The 21373-nt window shown below is 39.3% G+C and overlaps 1 protein-coding gene across 1 annotated transcript; it reads left to right on the top strand.

Moving 5' to 3' along the window:
• Positions 1 to 643: 643 nt before the first annotated feature.
• Positions 644 to 21102, top strand: LOC308676308 (protein KASH5-like; the record flags this gene model as incomplete). The annotated part of the gene is made up of 10 exons (XM_081342120.1): positions 644 to 716; positions 4535 to 4651; positions 10154 to 10334; positions 13265 to 13426; positions 17255 to 17372; positions 18604 to 18654; positions 19445 to 19522; positions 19656 to 19712; positions 20596 to 20655; positions 21034 to 21102. 10 exons carry the CDS (start codon positions 644 to 646, stop codon positions 21100 to 21102), a joined length of 966 nt encoding a protein of 321 aa, XP_081198246.1.
• Positions 21103 to 21373: the final 271 nt, after the last annotated feature.

The following is a 21373-nucleotide window of genomic DNA, read 5'->3' as shown; positions in this document are numbered from 1 at the left end:
ACATATTCTAAATGCTTCTCCACTTCTAACCATATAAGGCCTAAAACAGACTTGTTGCACAAATGTAATATGATGGTATACTAACCCCCTTTCAAAGCCAACCAAGACATGAATGCTGCAACCTGAGGATGGGGTTTTTTAAATATTGTTTTAATTTATTGGTTTTAGTAATTAATTATGGGGCTTTGTAATTTAATTCTTTTTAAATATTTGTATTACTGTTTTTTATAGCTGTTTTATTGTTGTGAGCCGCCCTGAGTCCTTCGGGAGATAGGGCGGCATATAAGTCCCATAAATAAATAAATAAAATAAATAAACCACGACGAAAAGCATGAAAGTAAATTCCAAAATATTGATTTTGTAATTCACATTTTAAATGTTTATCAGGTTTTTGCACAATGAGTAGATGGGAAGATTTGATGTAGCCCAATTTATAAATGAGTTTTATTTGTGGATATGCCATTGGATATTTTATTACGTCCATAAAGCCTCTTGTGTAATTAGCTATAAGAGGCTTCTTTTTTATAGATTTTAGAACTGTTATGGTTTGTTTGTTACAAGATGATAAAAATGTCATCTTTTTCCTGTGAAAGAACTCTGTTGTAGATCAAAGCTTTCAGTGAGGAAGTACTTGTTAGTGATGATGGATCATGCTTATAACAACACTCTTGAGAACAGAGCAGTTGTGCAATTAACTGCAGTTTTGTCAACAGAAAGTATTAGCTATTCCTGAAATTAATATTATAGCAGTTTATATTTAGTGAGTATCTGCTTTATGAACCATTATCTCTTCCTATTTAACTCTATTAAAATTCATGTATACTTTAGTTTTTATTGCCATCCTGAGTATGACAAAGAACTGGCTGCCAATTTTACTTGAATGAGAAACATTCAGTAAGATACCATTATGGCAGTTGGATGAGATATGCCTAGCATTTATTTGGGTTATGGATATGCAATTTTTTTGCAGGCCAGTGGCATGGGGGGGGGGGGGGTTGGTCTTTGTTCTTTTGTGACTACATAGAGACTAAGCTGATGCCCTGCTTTATTCCTCCCCCCCCCCCGGCTTTGCCAGTTTCTGTACTACAGCACCTACATAATTAAAGATTTCTATTTTTTGCTCACATTTTGAATCAAAAGAATGTTTATTCTTAAAGCTATTGATTCTTTAAATATAGGAGTATATCTAATTTATGTGCTACCAAAATTGCACAATTCTGGTAATTTGTAATTATAAAAAGAATGTACAAAATGTAAAAAGTGCAATAAAATTAAACTTGAACATGAACATAAACAACAGTAAATTTTAAAATGCGATGGAACCAATTCATATTAGGGAATATCAATTTTTCAAAGCCCTTTAGTAAAACTCCATTTGGCAGGTTTTTTTTTTAAAGATAGTGTGACATCTAGAAGAAGTCTATTCCACAAAATGGAAGCCTCAACAGAGAAACTGCTTCAGGTCTCTCCTAGATTTCGCCTCGTGTATTCTGGGAACCCGCAACATATACAACCAGCAGAAACAAATTGGGTAGAAAGAGATGGCTCTGTAAATACCAGGAACCAATTATTTAGGGTTTTAAAGGGTCCACTTTCAGTCTGGAAACCTATAAGAAGCCAGTGAAGAACCCACAATATAGATCAGAGGTCCCCAGCCTTTTGGGCACCAGGGACCAGTCCTGTGGAGAGAGGTTTTTCCGTGGACCGGAGGGTGCGTGGTTTTGTGTGCTGCCTGCATCTGACACATGGGGCTTCACTTGTTTGTGCAGACCGGTTGCTGACATGCTGTGGCCCGATACTGGTCCATGGACTGGGGGTTGGGGACCCCTAATATAGATGGTATGTCCTAAAGGTGCTTTTTCAAAAGGGAACTGGACTTTCTTGTTGTTGTTTTTTGAAGACAGTTCCCTTCTCTTCCAAGTTTCTTCAACTCTGACTGGATGATGGGGAATGGAAGGATTTATATTCCTTGCAGACAGCTGGTTATTTGCATTCTTTTAGAAAATTGTTGAGGCCACTTGGAGGTTTGTCTGGCCTCAGGGTCACCTGAGTAGTGTAAATGGGTATAGAGCCTTGGACACAGACAAACCTCCAAGTGGCCTCAACGAACCTCTACAAGAATGCAAATGACCAGCTGTCTGCAAGGAATATAAATCCTTCCATTGCCCACCATCCCAGATGGAGTTGAAGAAACTTGGATGAGAAGGGAAACGTCTTCAAAGAAAAACAAGAAAGTCCAGTTGCCTCCTGAAAAAGCACCTTTGGGATAACTAAGACCTGGATGAATCTCCATAGACATATATATAAATGGTATGGTTATATGGTTACATTCTGCACCAATTCCAATTTCTAGGTAGTTCTCGAAGCAGATTTAGTAATCTAGTGGTGATGAGGGCATGAATGAAAATATCATTGCTATGTATATTCACTCAGAGTGTCTAGGTGTACTATTTATTTATTTATTTTATTTTATTAAACTTATATACCGCCCTTCTCCCGTAGGACTCAGGGCGGTTCACAAGGTTTTTTAAAACAATACAACAAATTACATAGATTAAAAAAAATTAAAATGATTAAACTAACCTTGAAACTAAAAACCCCAATAACAATTAAAATACAATTAAAACCCCAGTTAATATTCTCAGTCCAGGCCAAAAAGCTCGAAGAGCCAGGTCTTCAGGTCCCAGCGGAATGAGCGAAGGTCAGGGGAAGTCCTAAGCTCTACAGGTAGCTGATTCCAAAGGGCAGGCGCACCCACAGAGAAGGCCCTCCCCCTGGGTATTGTCCGCCGGCAATCTTTTACCGGCGGTACCCTGAGAAGACCCTCCCTGTGGGAGCGCACAGGACGAAGGGAGCTTGATGCCGGCAGCAGGTGTTCCCTCAGATATCCTGGACCCAAGGTCATCACCAGCACCTTGAATCTCACCCGGAGGGCAACCGGAAGCCAATGCAGCTCGCGGAGTAGAGGTGTTACATGGGAGTATCGGGAAACCCCCATCACAACCCGCGCGGCTGCATTCTGCAACCAGCTGAAGCCTCCGAGTGGTCCTCAAGGGCAGCCCCATGTAGAGAGCGTTGCAGTAGTCCAATCGGGAGGTCATGAGCGCATGAATACAGTCAGGGCATCTCGGTCCAGGTAGGGCTGCAACTAGACGAAACTGGGTTAAGCCCTCCTTGATCACAGCCTCCTATCCTAGCAATAGCTTGGAGAGCTGAACTGTCACAGACCTGCTCTTTCAGGAAGAGTGCTACCCATCCAGAATAACTGTTGGAACAGATAGAACTAGATGGTCTCTGGACAAAGAGCAGCTGCCTTGTTCGAGTTCAGTCTCACTTATTTTGTCCTGTCTAGGTCCTCACAGCTTCCATGTACTGAAACAAAATAGTCATGACATCTATAAAGGTATTCTTGGAATCAGGAAACAGAAAGCAAAACATGGAAAATGAGGGATATTTCAGCCTTAAGAAACAAGCAATGCTTCAACCTTAGGAATTTATGAAGATGGGGTAGGGCACAGAGAACACATCTTAATGTATCTATTAACAATGAATGCTTTCTTAAAATTTAATTTTGCAAATAAGTAAGTTATTCCTTTCCCCCCGAAATTAAACTGATTATGTGTGAATCTTGCTTCCTGGATCATGTATTGCTATTGAGGGTTAAAAATATCTGGCTCATTCCAGGATACAGTATACCACTGAGTGAAATTAGCACTCTGATGATATCAATCCTTGAACTGATGGATGATTTCATACTGATATTAAACAGAAGAGGTAAAAAGAAATCCTCTCTGGGAACATCAAGGGAGTGACCGAGGGAATTACCCACAATAAAAAGTTCCTCCAGTTCTCGATCTTGGATATGACCATATGGATCCTAATATGACCATTGACGGATATTATGATAATATAATCATAATGTGGTCAATGGTATTAAATGCAGCCTGGAGATCAAAGGACCAGGAGCAGCGCACTCCCTCCAACTCTTGACATACGTAATCAATTCCAGCAATTAAAGCCATTCCAGCCCCATGTCCAGGTCTGAACCCCAGAGTGAAAACAGTTCAGGTATTTCATTGCCTCTAAAAGACGTTACAGCTGGAGCCAAAGGATCGTTTCAACACTTTCCCTAAAAATGAGATGTTGGAAACAGTGGTAATGTATTCATTAGCAGTGGTTCAGATACTTCCCCCCCCTTTCTTTATAGTAGATTCAGGGATTTGACATGTAGAGGCTATATACGTGTAACCATATATATGTATAGCTCAGAGAAATGTAAATAATAGAACATCCAAAGATTTCCTATGTATGTTCCAAAAGAAAAAAGTAGCAGTCTTTTTATACAGCTAAAAGTTATAGAGTTCAGAATCAGTTATACCTATGAAAAAGTTCAGAATCACTGACCATAGAGATCCAGTTAAGATTTTTCTTCTTTGATTTTTTTTTAAAGAGAGAAGAAAGGTCAAGAATAGATTGAGCAAATCTTAAGAAAAACATCCAAATTTTTATTAAATGTACCTTCCTACTTCCTTAGCGATGCCACGGGACAGCATTGGTATCAGCAACAAGAACATCATTTTGAATGCAGGCCAGTACTCGGAAGAACAGGTTCTAAAATGCACATTCAAAGCATGTGATCCAGAAGAAACAGGTAAAAAGCACTTTAATATCATTTGGAAGCACTCAGCATTTAATCAAAGAACCCCTCTTTGTTTTGGTAAGAATTTTTGAGAATATAATGATGTGCCATATTATTTTACCAATGGTACTCGAACAGAAAATTTAATCTCAGTTGAATGGGGTTTGATTTAATAGTAGTCCTTGCTTAACAACTGGCCTGTTTGGCAACTGTTTGAAGTTACGATGATACTGAAAAAGTAACTTTACAACTGATTCTCATACTTAGTTGCAGCATCCCCATGGGCACATGATCGCCATTTGTGCGCTTCACAGGCAGCTTCTGACAAGCAGAGTCAGTGGAAAAGCTGGCAGTAAAATCTCAAGTTGCGGTCATGTGACATCTCACTTAATGACCATGTTGCTGAGTGACAGACTTACCACTCTCAATTGTTAAGGGACAGAAAGTTCCAGTTGTTAGAGAGAAGACTACCTATATTTTGCTAGTCTTAGATCTCGCTAGTCATTATCCAGGTATATCTTCATTCTATGAGGGATATAAGCTTGAAAAACAAATGAAACCTAAAATGATGAAGAAACTAACATAATTTTTCATGCTTGTGTAGTATAGCAGCATATACCACAGAGTCCAGGCTGACAGTGATTTTTGGTTATATGCAGATTCTCATTCCAACCGGTGAATTCTGTAGTAAAATAAGTTTTGTAAGATGGGTAGGTAAAGGGCATTCAAGGACTTAAGTCATTTTGTCACTAGACTTAAAGCATTTTCATAGCATTACTCAGCAGTTGGTAGCTCAGTAAAATGCGATCCACCAGTCCTTGAGGTGACAGAAAAGAATGCTAACATAAATACCCCATTACAGTCCTTATTCTCCCACAGTAAGGTGGTCTGTGAATGGTCTATGTTGTTGTTGTTGTTAGCTGCGAAGTCATGTCCGACCCATTGTGACCCTATGGACAACGTTCCTCCAGGCCTTCCTGTCCTCTACCATCTTCTGGAGTCCATTTAAGCTCACGCCTACTGCTTCAGTGACTCCATCCAGCCACCTCATTCTCTGTTGTCCCCTTCTTCTCTTGCCCTCAACCTTTCCCAGCATTAGGCTCTTCTCCAGTGAGTCCTTCCTTCTCATTAGGTGGCCAAAGTATTTGAGTTTCAGCTTCAGGATCTGGCCTTCTAAAGAGCAGTCAGGGTTGATCTCCTCTAGGACTGACCGGTTTGATCACCTTGCAGTCCAAGGGACTCGCAGGAGTCTTCTCCAGCACCAGAGTTCAAAGGCCTCAATTTTTTGGCGCTCAGCCTTTCTTATGGTCCAACTTTCACAGCCATACATTGCAACTGGGAAGACCATAGCCTTGACTATACGCACTTTTGTTGACAGGGTGATGTCTCTGCTTTTTAGTGTGCTGTCTAGATTTGCCATGGCTTTCCTCCTGAGGAGCAAGCGTCTTTTAGTTTCTTGGCTACAGTCCCCATCTGCAGTGATCTTGGAGCCCAGGAAAATAAAATCTGTCACTACCTCCATTTCTTCCCCATCTATTTGCCAGGAACTGAGAGGGCCGGATGCCATGATCTTGGTTTTCTTAATGTTAACTTGTGGGCCAAGTTAAAAAACAACAACAGTGGATTCTCTGGCTTCATTTTCCTTTTCCATCAAATTTTTACCTGCTTAGCACGGGGGTTTCAAACTGCTGGCCAGCAGGCCGGAGGTGTCATGGCGAAACCACGCCCACCCCATTGCCCGGCAGTGGAAAAAAAGTTGCGATGCGTCGGGACAGGTCACGTTGACGTTGCGAGTTTGACACCCCTGTGCTAGCAGAAGAAATATCTTCCAGGCTTGTGTGCAGTGTGGAGAGTTTGAATGGGTACTTAGAATTACAAGCTTACCCGCTTGTTAAGTTGTTTAGGAGAGGAACCTCTCTCAGTGGTCCTTTTGCAGCCCTTTTCTGCACCTGGGACCAGCCACATTATTTCTTCACACGTTCCAGTGCTATTATGAAAGAATGCTAAGCCTGAGTTCAGGAATACCCCAGCTGGTAGGTAAAACACAGAAGAGGGATGCAGAGTGAAGTGGGAGGGAGTAATGCTAACAAGCACACCTTGTCTTTAACTAGTGCTGCAAGGGAAGAGTTGGGCCTGCCAAAAGGACCAAGGAGTCCATTCTGAATTTTATCTGTTGCCATTTGCACCCAGTTGTAGCCAATAGCTGGATTAACTTGCACCAAAAAGTTAGTAGTTAAAAGCAGTTAAATTGCGGGGAAAATATGGCCACTACTATGCAAAACCTCAGCGGCCAAAAAGCCAACGCAGTCCTGGGCTGCATCAACAGAAGGATAGCATCAAAACCATGAGAAGCGATAACACTGCTGTATACCACACTAGTGAGGCCACACTTGAAATGCTGCATACAGTTCTGGTCCCCGTGATACAAAAAAATAAAATAAAAATGCTGTGACCCTAGAAAATGTGCAGAGGAGAGCAACAAAGATGAAAAGGGGTCTGGAAGCTAAATTGTATTTATTTATTTTATTTATTTATTTTTGGGACTTATATGCCGCCCTATCTCCCAAAGGACTCAGGGCGGCTAACAACAATAAAAATCCAATAATACAAAAGTTAAAAAAAGATAATGAGCAGTTGAGGGAGCCCAGTATGTCTGGGCTTTTGAAGAGAAGGATTATGGGGGACATGATAACTGTCTTCCAGTACTTGAGAGGCCGTCACAGAGAAGAGCGGATTGACTTGTTCTCCAAAGCACCAGAGTGCAGGAGAAGAAGTAATGGGTGGAAGTTTGTTAAAGAGAGATCCAACCTAGAAGTAAGGAGAAATTTTCTGACAGCGAGAACTATTAATCAATGGAATAGATTGCCTCCTGGATTTGTGGGTGCTCCATCAGTGAGGTTTTCAAAAAATAGACAGGAAAGCCATTTGACCAAGAAAGTATAACGCCTCCTGACTTGAGCAGGGGGTTGAACTAGAACAGGGCTTTTCAACCTTTCCCCCCATTGTGCCACTTTTAGGATAGGGCAACATCCGAGCACCACCAGTCGCCTAGCAAGGTGTCAACTTGATGACCAAAAAAAAAAAGGAAAAAACTGATGAAGTACAGGTAGTCCTTGACTTACAACAGTTCGCTTAGTGACAGTTCGAAGTTACAATGGCACTGAAAAAATTATCCCCCAATCCACAGCCGAGCAAGACACCTGCCTGCCTGCCCGGCGGCGCTCTTCCTCCTGTCCGAGGTTTTCATTGTTGTGAACATTTCTGTTGAGGATTGGCAGCGGGGGTGGGGTGGGGTGGTTGCATGACCCTGGGACACTGTGACCGTCATAAATATGAATCAGTTGCCAAGCATCTGAATGTAAATCACAAGACCCTGGAGATGCTGCAACATTTCAGCTGATCGGCGCTTCTTCTGGGCTCAGCAGACACCCCGGGATCAGTGCCACTTTCCAGCTGGAGCCTGGCTTTTCCACTGAGCCTTGACAGCCCCAAGAAGCGCTGATCCTGGCGCATCCACTGAGCCTTGACAGCCCTGCAGCTCCAGCCATCTCTCACTCAGGCTTGTATGGTGCTGCCACCGGTTCAGCTCATTCCCCTCCCCCGCTACCACTTTTCTAGGATGGTCGCGTACCACCTGCCAGGTGCCAATGTACCACAGGTGGTACCCGTACCACTGGTTGAAAAGCCCTATACTAGAAGACCTTTAAGGTCCCTTCCAGCCCTGCGGTTTATGTTGTATGAAACTACATTTTGGATAACAGAAGATTTGTAATGTATTCAGTGTTGATAGAACAACATATGGCAGAACCTGGCTCTTTCCCAGTTTAAATCAATCTGTGCAGCACAGTGCTCCTACTTTTCCAAAAGAGCTACCTCTGATCAATATGTAAGATCCAACAAATGGGCAGATTACTCTGTGGAAGTTAGGTATCCAGTTTCACTCAGCCTTTTATAAAATAGTCATGGAAGGCAGTACTTAGGATGGAAGGCTATGCCCACAGTAGCCTAAGATAACCCATAAATTGCGGGCAGATTGCAGCTCTTGACCACATCAGCAATGAAAGTACTTCCAGCATATCAGATCAAATCCATGGGAAAAATGTTTTTGAGATAAGAAAGGAAACACTGCTGGAAGTGCTGGTGAATCAGCTAGGGATGCCAGCTTCATGAAAATATAGTAGAAAAAGTAAATTGCGTGTTTATGCCATCATTAGGGGCAAGTGAAAAGGACTCATATTTTTTTTAATCCCATTTATATCCCGCCCTTCTCCGAAGACTCAGGGCGGCTTACAATTTAAGCACAAACCAATGTGCTTAGCAATAGCCTTCATTCTATGCACATGCCTGCTTATTAGGGCTTTCACACACCCCCCCCCCAAGCGGCATTATTACAAAGTCAGCTTAATTGCCCCCAACAATCTGGGTCCTCATTTTACCTACCTCGGAAGGATGGAAGGCTGAGTCAACCTTGAGCCTGGTGGGATGCGAACCTGCACTAATTGCAGGCAGCTGGTGTTACTTAAGGAGGCATTAGCCCACTGCTCCACCAAGGCTCCTCATAGCTGTTTGATATAACAGTAGCTAAATGGCTGCACAAAATGCTGGGGAAATTATCATAGGAGAAAAATGAACATATTTTTATCTTATTTAAAAAAAGTTTATTAAGTGGAATGTCTAAAGTTAATGTAGAAAAAATAATAACACATAATTAACACAGGGAAATGATATATTAAGCTGAAAATGTTTTAAAATTTAGTGAAAACGTTTAGGGTATTTTAGACCTTTCCCTACTTCTATACTGAGGCTTCAGTATAGAATGTTTTCCTGCAAGTGATCTTCTGCGTTCATAAGAAACTCATTTAAAAAAGGAAACAAAAATTATTCTATGTTAAAGATTTCAGACAAATTTCCTTCTGTGTTTCCTAAGACTTTATTCATTTACAGAGCACATAGTTTCTTGTAGTGGTTAAAGCACCAGGCAGGAAATATGAGACTGTGAATTCTAGTCTTGCCTTTGGCACAAAGCCAATTGGAGACCTTGGGCCAGTCATTCTCTCTCAGCCCTAGGAAGGAGGCAATGGCAAACCACTTTTGAAATCTTGGCAAGAAAACTGCAGGGACATCTCCAAGGCACTGTCTCAAAAAAATGTTACATGCTAGTCATGTTTAACAATGACAATCTCTCTCTCTCTCTCTCTCTCTCTCTCTCTCTCTCTCTCTCTCTCTCTCTCTCTCTCTCTCTCTCTTTCTCTCTCTCTCTCTCTCTCTCTCATACATGAAGATACACATAGCTGTTCCTCTTCTCCTCCTCCTCTTCCTCCTCCTTTTTTATCTGTCCTTATATGTAAAAACTAACAAGGGAAATCAGTTTAATATCTTTGGTCTTATATATTAGTTTTCTAGTACAGATTTGTTTATATTTATATCAGTTTAGCCTGTGTTTCATTAAAAGAATAGTACATATAATTTTGGATTGTCTATCCACATTCTTAATCCACTCTATTCTGATCATAGGACATGTTTCTGTTTCCCACATCATTGAATACTTACAAGAAATGACAGGGCAAAGCTGTGAAGACTGGAGGCTTCAGTCTCTCTACAAGAGATTGGACCCTGAAGAACAAGGACTTACTGTTGATTTTTCTACCTTTTATTCTGTTATGAAAGATTGGATTTCAGACTGTCAACAGGAAGGGTGAGTATTAAGAGTATTGAGAAGTTGTCTTGCAGTTTGCTCTGGCATCAATATTAACTTTCCCAGATTAATCCATTTGTAATCCATTAATCCATTGTTCTCAAATGTTGTTATTTTTGTGATATTATATTAAAGAAAGTTAGGCATGATAAATGTTTGTTTTACTTTATGTTCATGTCACCAATTTTCAGAGGCCTTACATGGTTAACAATGAACAGTAAACAATGAACATTTAAAATTCCCCCAAACCAAATCCATATAAAACCCAAATCCATATAAATAAGCCACGTGTGCTACAGATCTGATCTGCATTTTATGGAACTCCTCTACTGCTATCTGGAAAAGAAAAGCTTTACAAGTTTTCCTGAAATACAGGAGGGATAAAACTAAAAAGTTGGCCTGAAATTACCACAGTCTCAGTACAGGTATCAGCTATTTTCTTTGAAAATGGAAAGGTTGAAAGTTGTAATACAGCATTTCTGGGAGGCACCTATTTAATGGAGGATGAATAAAATAATGCTTGCAAATATCCTGAAAGTAGGCAGCTAAATCTCTTGCCTTGAATCTCAAAGAGACTGTTAATGGAGTTAAATGTTGCATTTTTGGAAGAGTGGTCATTAGTGTAAAATTGCAGGATTTAAATTTGCCATATCTGGAGCTATTTGAAGCCAAGAAATTAAAATGATTCAAATAAATGGCATAATTGTGCATTCTGAAAATTGATAGAATTGAACATAATGGATAAATATTACTGCCAAAATTGACTAAGTAAAATAGAGTATTTCCAAACTTTGGTTTGTTGGTAATAAAGTTTGGTGTAGGTTCGTCATCTGTTGATACTTCTGGATTCCTGTTGCATATGGCGGAGTATGCTGCATGAGAATGCAGTCTGGCATGTGGATTTGTAATGTGGCATTTTTTATGTTTCGTTGCCCACAGTTCAATAAGGTTACATATTTTCACCAAACTCCTCTGGAAATAACTACCTTATTCCAGTAGCAAGTCTCTCCTACCCAAAGAGTGAACATTCTTGACTCTTTCATCAAGTGTATTCTGCCCATACAGGCAATATTAATTCTGGTTTCTTTATTCTTGCTGCTATCTTCATCTATGTTTCTGTGTGCCTGTAACTGAATACTATCATTTTATAATATATCCTCAACCTTCACTCCTGAGTTTTGCCATCAACATTTCCAGTACCCATGCCCTTGATCCTAGATGAGATGCCCGGTTTTGAAGAGTTAAAGTGCATTTGTATAAACATTTTGATCAAAATATGTCAAACATGATCTTCAGTTTATTTTTATATCAATTAAGAGTCTTCTTATAATTCCAGAAGGTTGGATAAATATTCTGCTAGCACTTAGTAGGACAAACAAATTAAGGTTGTGGCAAATCAAAAGGTCATTCAGTGCTGATTTAGTTCCTCAAGTTACTGATTTTCAATGGAGAAAATATCTGATTTTCTCCTTGTTCAGTATTTATACAGTATTTATCCACATGCATAGTATCCATTTGGACTGTCAACTGGACTTCCAGTGGGATGGTAATGCAGGGGGCTGCACATACCTAAGTTTCAAATGATACTTCTAAAATTTATTCCATAAATATTGTGCAGGAGTTTTTTTTAATTGAAGCACACAGCATCAGTATCAGCTGTAGTTTGACTGCGACAAGCTAAGTTTGCAGAAGTGCGGTATGCCAATAATAAAGAATGTAAACTAAAGGTGGAACTCCAATAAACGTATCTCACATAGTATCAATTTTGAGAAGCATGTGTTAATTATAAAGACTGATAAGAGAAGTAGTTTTATATTTTTGTTTAGCTTTCTCAATAATGCCGTATGAACATGAGTAACCTCTTCAACACAATGTAGAAAAAATATGATATACAGTAATGCTATTTCAAGATGTAATATCTTCTGGAATTATTCTTATAGTCAATCCTTACTCTCTTGCTAAGATAGTTTTAAAAAGAATTATATGCCACAAAATGTCATGTATTCAAGGTAAAAAAAGTTTTTTTTAAAAAAAATGTTCTGCTTACTTTCTACATATATGTGGTATATGTACAATCTAGCTAACTGACTTACAGTACTATTTGTCAGCCACTATGGAAACATTTTGTATAAGAAGTGAGGTGAATAAGGTTTTAAATGTATAGTACACAACAAAAGGTATATATACCCAGTATTTTTGATAATAGATGAAATGGTGAAAGGTTACTTCCACTGAACCTATAGCTTATATCAGAAGAACAGTGAATACTGTATGTCATGGTTCCGATAGATGAAACCAGTAAAAGAACTTCAAGGCAAGAATTCTTCTTTAAAGAACATTTTATTCGGAAACAAAATATCGGCACTTACATAGTTGAACCCAAAACTGAGATTCCTCCCCCCAGATACAAAGTAACAAGTTGCAATTCCCATCCCTGAAACGCTGTCATAAATCACATTCCCCAATTAACGCAAGACGCAGGCTTTCCTCGCCGGCCTCTCAGCCCGCCAAAATCTTATCAGACCATGTCCTTGAGTTCCCATACTTCTACGCTGTTATGGCTAGCTAAACCGTCAAGCGTTGATCCCACCCACCCCTTCTACATCTGAACTCTAAAAGAATAGAAAAGGCACGTTAGAAGCAAAAGTAAAAATGGCTGCTGATTCCCTGTTGTCAGAGCGACGACCGCCATTGTCACAGCGTGGACAGAATTATTGGCAATAGGAACTGTCCGTTCACAATTATTCTGGACCCCACAGTTGTAACGAACAATTTGTTGCTTAAGAAAAAATATTTGATCCAATGTTGCATACCATACGTAGGCTATGTAATGATGAGTGTGGCATAGTTAGCATTGTAATGGAATATCATTGCAAAAATCACTTTCCAATTTATTGTTTGGGTTTTTTTTCTGTTTTTTCCCCAAGAAGGGAAGAGGCTACTGATTTGACAGACCGTATCGAGCACTTACACCATGACAACAAACAGCTAGCAATGCAGAATGTTAAACTACAGAGAACTATTGAGGCTGCTGAAGAGCTCAATTCAAGACTCTCTGAAGAGATTTCTCAATTGAAAGGGAAGCTGAGAAGGTAAATGGCAGAACTGCCTTACATGAATGTAAAGATTTTTTTTTTATTGAAAAGTTTTAACATACAGTTTATCTTTAACAGTCCCCCCTCCCCCTCCCCTCTCCCTCCCTCCCTACCCCTCCCCCCCTCCCCCCCCGACTTCCCAGAGCTAAATACAAGGTATAGAAAAAAAACAATCATAAACAACCATATACTAACAACCATAAACTCTAAAATCTATCACTCTCTAGCTTATATAGGATAATACAAACCTTAATAATATTAAATATATATAGAGAAGAAAAAAAAAAGAAAAAAAGAAAGAAAAAGAGAAGGAAGACTTATTCAAATGCTACATGAAACTTCTTAACCCTATATTTGTTCTGGATATACTCAATCCATTTTCTCCATTCCATAATATAACGTTCTTGCGAGTGATCTTTCAAATAAGCCGAAATCTTTGCCATCTCTGCCAGGTCGGAAACCTTTAAAGTCCATTCTTCTATGGTCGGCAGTTCCTCTTTCTTCCAATATTGACCTATTAAAAGTCTTGCTGCCGTAATTAAATTCAACATCAACTTAGTGTCTACAACCGTAGCATCTGTGATTATTCCCAACAAGAAAAGTTGCGGACAAAACTTTATCCTTTGCTTGAAAATCTTCTGCATATTCCACCAAATTTTTATCCAGAAGGCCTTAACCTTTTTACAAGTCCACCATACATGAAAATATGTTGCATCTTCATCACCACACCTCCAACATTTTGGTTGATAATTCGGATACATACTTGCAAGCTTTTTAGGATCTAAATGCCATCTATAAAACATTTTATAAAAGTTCTCTCTTAAATTTTGAGCTTGTGTAAATTTTACGTTCCTCACCCAGATCTTTTCCCACGTGTCCATTGTAATAACTTCTTGAATATTTTGGGCCCATTTTATCATACAATCCTTAACAAGTTCTGTTTCTGAGTCAATCTCTATCAATGCAAGATATATCCGTTTAATATGTGCTGGTCCCTGATTTCTAATTTGCTTTATCAGATTTTCATCAGTCATTGTAAAACCAATTTTCTGGTCTTCTTTCCACCTGGCCCGTAACTGAATATATTGAAACCAAGTTTGAACAATCTCCTCATCTCGCAAGAAGCTATATGGTTTCAAACTCCAGACATTTCTTTCCAAGCTTAAAATCTCTTTATACGTAGTCACATCATGTTTAAAACCCACATTTATATTTTCTATTGCGTGTTTTGGAATTGCCCACAATGGTATCTTACAGTCTAACTTATGTCTGTACTTCTTCCAAACTCTCAGCAATGCCTGTGTTAAAATATGCACTCTAAACACATTATCTACCTTCTTATCATACAACAAATATGCATGCCAACCAAACAACAAGTCGTGGCCCTCAAGATTTAATAATCTCTCTTGTGTCAAATTAATCCAATCACTTATACCTACTAACGCAGCAGCTTCATAATATAATTTAAGATTAGGCATTTTAAGACCACCTCTTTCACGAGTATCCTGCATAATCTTAAGTTTAACTCGTGGCCTTTTCCCTGCCCAAACAAATTTATTGATACCTCTCTGCCATTCCTCCAAATTAGAATCTTTCTTAAGAACCGGTATCATTTGAAATAAAAATAAGAATTTAGGCAGGACATTCATTTTTACTGCTGCGATTCGCCCCAACAAAGACAATTGCAATTTTTCCCAAGTCTCCATTTCTTTTTGGATTTTTCCCCACAATTTTTCATAATTATTTTTATATAATTTTGTATTAGAGGGCGACAAAAGCACCCCCAAATATTTGACCCTTTTGACAATCTCAAATCCAGTTAACCCTTCTAAAAGGGCCTTTTGCGATGCTGTCATGTTTTTGGCCAAAATTTTAGTTTTTTGTACATTAACTTTAAATCCAGAAACCTTCCCATATTGCATTATTATCTCCATCAGGTCCACAACAGAGCTCTCCGGCTGGGTCACTGTAACAACCAGATCGTCTGCGAACGCTCTCAATCTATAATCCTGATCTCTAATCTGTATACCCTTAATTCTTTCCGAACTTCGTATTTTTACCAATAATATCTCCAATGTTAACACAAATAACAAAGGCGATAACGGGCACCCTTGCCTTGTACCCTTCTCAATATTACATACTTCTGACAAACTATTGTTAACTATTATTCGAGCTGTTTGTTTTTGATATAATGCCCTAATTGGTTGCAAAAATTTATCCCCAAAATTCATTTTATCTAAAACTTTCATCAAAAATTGCCAATTCAATTGATCAAAAGCTTTTTCAGCATCTAAAAAAATTAGCGCCGCAGGGATCTGGTTGTTCCTTTCCAAAAATTCCAACACATCAACTATATGCCTCACGTTATTTTTCATTTGCCTACCACTAATAAACCCAGTTTGATCCCCATGAATCACCCGTTGCAGAACCCTCATCAATCTATTAGCCAACACCTTAGCAAATATCTTGTAGTCTGTATTTAATAGTGATATCGGTCTGTAGTTTTTTACTTGAGTAGCATCTTGGTCTTCCTTCGGAATCAAAGAGATAAAGGCAGTTCTCCAAGATGGAGGCACCTTTCCCCCTCTCTGGATTGTCTGGAACAATTCCTTTAACGGTTTAACCATCTCTAATTGTAAATTTTTGTAGTAGGCCGCAGTCAGACCATCTGTACCTGGCGCTTTATCCACCTTCAACTCCTTAATTGCTGTGAATATTTCTTCTTCTGTAATCAATTGATTAATCTCCTCTTTTTGTACTTGCGTAAGAACCGGGATGCTAGCATTCTCCAAATATTCATCAATGTCTTTTTCGTTAATCTTCTCCTTAGCGTATAGTTTAGAATAAAAATCCACAAAGGCTTCCTTAATAAAATCCTGTTGAAACACTACCTTCCCCTTATGTTCAATTTTGTCTATGTTAGAAGCCCTCTGCTTTTTCCTTAGTCTATAAGCTAGCCATCTACCTGGCTTATTAGCATTGCAAAAAGTATTATGCCTGGCAAACCGCAAGTTGGTTGCCACTTGATAAGATTGATAAGGATAAATCTCAGAATGCAACTAGTACATTAAGAATGTGAGAAAGTACTTAGGAAAAGGAAAAAAAATAATTTGACGCCTTTATGCAGCATTATGCATATATTAGGGATGCGGTGGCTCAGTGGGTTAGGACGCTGAGCTTGTCGATCAGATGGTCGGCAGTTTGGCAGGTCGAATTCTGAGTGCCGCGTAACAGAGTGAGCGCCTGTTACTCGTCCCAGCTTCTGCCAACCTAGCAGTTCGAAAGCATGTAAAAATCCAAGTAGAAAAATAGGGACCACTATGGTGGGAAGGTAACAGTGTTCCGTGTGCCTTTGGCGTCTAGTCATGCCGGCCACATGACCACGGAGACGTCCTCGGACAAGCGCTGGCTCTTCGGCTTTGAAACGGAGATGAGCACCGGCCCCTAGAGTCGGAAACGACTAGCATGCATGTGCGGGGGAACCTTTACCTTACTATGCATATATTGCTGAAATTTAAACATAGAAGTAACTCAGTGAGGGATCAGTACAGACCTTTGAAATATTCCCTCTACACTGAACATGTCTTAACACCTCATATATTTTTCTCTGTCAACATCTTTTTATAATGTTTTTTTTGCTTCTTTCTGCAGTGCCAGCTTCCCAATATAGGTTTGTGCCTAGATTAACTTCTGTCTAAATTTTGAGCTATTATTTCTCCCTTTCTTTTTCAACTTTGTTTTCTGTTCATCACATATTCATGTTAATAAAGTTTAAAGGCAGACTTCAGACCATTACGACTGAACACATACTTTATTATATTACAGTAACCAACAAACACTGGAACAAGCTAAAGTCTTGGCAAATGAACTGGAAGATCTGAAATTTTTTTCAAAAAGTATGGAGGAGGAAAATAATAGATTACACATACAAGTGCGGCAGCTGGTAGGTCTCTCTGTACATTTAATCTACCCTGTAAGGTAACTCTATCGCTAAGTGATGCAGTCATTAAGCCTTGACAAATCAAGGCTTGAACTATCTTGCTTTGCATGTAATGAGTCTATCTCATATATTAGTTTCCCCTTTTATTTATTTATTTATTTATTTATTTAGTTAGTTAGTTAGTTACATTTATATACCGCCCTATTCCCTGAGGACTCAGGGCGGTTTACAGGAAATTAAAAAATCCACCATACAAAAGTTAAAAAAACCAAATTAAAAAATATTAAATTGACCCTGTATACTTAAAACCCCAATTAAAAATTTCTCCTCAGCCTGGGCCCGAGAGCTCAAAGAGCCAGGTCTTCAGGCCCCGGCGGAATGATCGGAGGTCGGGGGCAGTCCTCAGCTCCACCGGCAGCTGGTTCCAGAGGGCAGGCGCTCCCACTGAGAAGGCCCTATCCCTGGGTGTCACCCGCCGGCAATCTCTCACCGGCGGCACCCTGAGCAGACCCTCCCTGTGGGAGCGCACTGGGCGAAGGGCGTTTGATGCCGGCAGCAGGTGTTCCCTCAAATAGCCCGGACCCAGGCCATGTAGGGCTTTATAGGTAATAACCAGCACCTTGAATTTCACCCGGAGGGCAACCGGAAGCCAATGCAGCTCGCGGAGTAGAGGTGTTACATGGGAGTATCGGGAGACCCCCATTACAACTCGCGCGGCCGCATTCTGCACCAGTTGAAGCCTCCGAGTGGTCTTCAAGGGCAGCCCCATGTAGAGAGTTAAGTTGCATTACTGAAATAAATGAACTTTTGCACGATATTCTAATTTTTCGAGTTTCACCTGTATTTACAATTATTTTAAAAAGTGACTTACTATTGGTCCCCACACTTAGGATCATCACAGTGTCTCTAAGATTACATGATCAAAATGTGGGTGTTTGGCAACCGGCATGTGTGTGTGTGTGTGTGTGTGTGGGTCACACGATCAATGTTTGCGATCTTCCCTGGGGCTTTCCAACAAGCAGAGCCAATGAGGGAAGCTGGATTTGCTTAATGATTGTGTGATTCACTGAATGACAATAATGATTTGCTTAATAAGCGTAGCAAAAAAAAATTGCAACATTGGAGGCAACTCACTTAATGACTGCATCGCCATGAAAATATAGCGTGGACACAGGTTTTTTCAGAACTGTTTTGACGGCCATTCGGTCAATATGTTTTCTTCTATATACTTTAGGAAAAAGAGCAGCATCTTCTCTCTGTTAAGATGGATAACCTTCAGGATGAGGTAAGGTAAAGAGGGGCAGAGTTCAGAAAGTGAGGTTATAGTAGTTACGCCTGAAATAATTCTTATTCTTATTAAGTTAATTTGTATACTGCCCTTCTCCCGAAGGACTCAGGGCGGTGAACAGGGCAATACATAATAAAAACAAGATACAAAAATTAAAAATTATTAAAAAGTAATTAAACGGCAATGCCCGTAATAAATTAGTACAGATTAAAAGTTAAGACCAATTTATAAAACCCAACCCCATCCCATCAGGCCAGGCCAGCTTGTTCAAAAAGGTGGGTTTTAAGATCGCGCCGGAAGGAGCGGAGATCAGGCACCATCCAGAGCTCGACCGGAAGATGGTTCCATAAATTGCAGGGCTCACTAGCCACTTCCGTTTAACAGAATTTCAAAGGCAGCAGAAAATTGTACCAGCTTGATATTTTCTATCCTCATTGCTGATCCCTATCTAACTTCTGTTCCAAGTCACTACAATTGCCTAACCTGCCTCTGAGATACTGAGTAACAATGCCTAACACACATTCTTACTTTAAGGCTGCCTTCCGATAGTGTCAGAATAAAAGTGAGATATTTTTTAACACCTGTACAGCTAATAATCTTTCATTTCAACAAGAATCACTGCATGAAATTGCACGTTACCCCCATAAAAGTGTAATTGTATCTATTAACTACTCCTTGCATGTTGGATTTTATTATCTTCCTCACTCAGCTGGAAAAGAAACTAATCAAAACACCATCAACACACAGAGGTAAGAAACATTAATAATCTGTTCTATTTGTCTTCCAGAACAAAAAGTTGCTTCTGGAAAAGGAAAGCTCAGAGGGTAAAATCAAAAAGCTATTTAAAAAGAAAGCCAAAATGAAGGTATGAATGAGCTGAATTGTATACATAGTTTATCAAAAATGTCAGTGTACCCCTAGTTGGGTAGTTAACTGCAGTGCTTATAATTTGGTTATCTGATTGCAACTACCGTACTTGTATTTTTATTTCCTCATAGTCACAACTCTCTGAGTATGAAAATCATATCTCCTGCAAAGATGCTGCCCTTAATAAGGTAAGTTGTTTGTCCAGAGTATGCCAAACTGAAAATGTAGCTATGTCATCGTGGGGAGGTAAAATAACAGTGTGCGTCTTATGATATTCTATGCCTGTGGTGGCGAAATTATGGCACGCGTGCCACAGGTGGCACGCAGAGCCCTCTCTGTGGACACGCGCGCCATCATCCCAGTCCTAGGCCTTCAAGCTGGGTTTTATAAAACTTTTCACTTTAGGCCTCCACCGCCATGTGCAAAAAAAAAAAGGTTCAATCAATCAATTTCAACTTCTTGCGGGGGGAAAAAAAAGATCTCGCAAAGTTGGAATTGATTGATTGAACTTTTTAGTCCCACCCAGTCTGCCGTTACCACCGCAGCCATGCCTACCCAATGGGCCATGGCCACCTAGCACCTGACGATACATAAGTGGGTTTTGGGTTGCAGTTTAGGCACTCAGTCTCTAAAAGGTTCGCCATCACTGTTCTATGCTATTATGATTATAGGGATTAAAACAACTGAAGAGTTTTTGCTATCATAGCTATAATAATAAATGCAGATACCATTTTAAACACTCATCACCACTAATTTATTAAAGCTGCTTCACTTTTTCAGACTTTTATGAGCCTGAAAAATTGATGTTGCAGAGGTATACATTTTACAGCAATTCAAAATGATTCTTCTGATGTTAAAATAATTGACAACCTCCGGCTAACTTGTTTTGTTGCTGCATTCAGGAATCCCTAGGTGTCACTACAACTTCAATGTTCAATTTAATTTGATTATGAAAAAAGAAGCAATTCCTAGTTTCAGATAGCTACTTTCAAAATCTTTGCTAGAACACAGTTTGCTTTGTGATGCTGAATTACTTTCTTGTTTGGATTTTATTAATTTTTATATTTACAGAAAACAAAACAAATTGAAGAACTTACAGTAACTCTGGATGAATATCAAATGATGGTACAGGTGATGTACATTTTAATTGTGACAAGAAGGAATCTAGCCAGAGTGTCATTAAGCAATCCAGGCACAAGGTTGCTTGGAATGTCAACAGATTATTATCCTCAAGTTTCCCACTTCACTTCCATAATTGTAAAAGTATTGGTAACTCATATTAGGAAGGTGAAGATTCACAGGTTTTTCAACCCTTGCTTCAGTTTATGGCAAGTGTTCCACATCAATGGAATTACTGAAATGTTAATGAAATTGAACATTCCTGTAAAGTATGGTAAGTCTATGCAGATTTCTAGATATTTCTGTTAGGCTGCTGTCTTGCTTCTTTTCTCTGCACTATTATAGCAGGTGTTGTACATACGGTAATCTTATACTGTACTTTCCATATAGGAATTGAAACTGGAAGTTAGTAGGCTTCAAGAACACTTATGTCAGTCCTGTCAAGACCTAAAAATGTAAGTGTTAGCAGCATTGGATATTTTTAGTGTGAACGTTTTAAGATGTGCCGTAATGCCTATTGAATGCTAATACTATAATATTTGCTACAAACTGTATTTTTAAGGAAAGTCTAAAAAGTGATATTTAATAAATACCATACATAACTGCTATTCCAACAAATCTTGAGGCTAATTTGTAATTACATTATTCTTTTTCAGCCTGAATCATGGTCAATCTCATATTTATTCACAAGAAATTATGTAATGCATATGTAATATAAAGCCTTTTTGTT

The sequence above is a fragment of the Vipera berus genome (assembly GCF_964194415.1).
Source record: "Vipera berus genome assembly, chromosome: W".
NCBI lineage: Eukaryota > Metazoa > Chordata > Lepidosauria > Squamata > Viperidae > Vipera > Vipera berus.
Note: the sequence above shows the minus strand (reverse complement) of the source record. Positions and strands in the feature narration are given on the sequence as shown.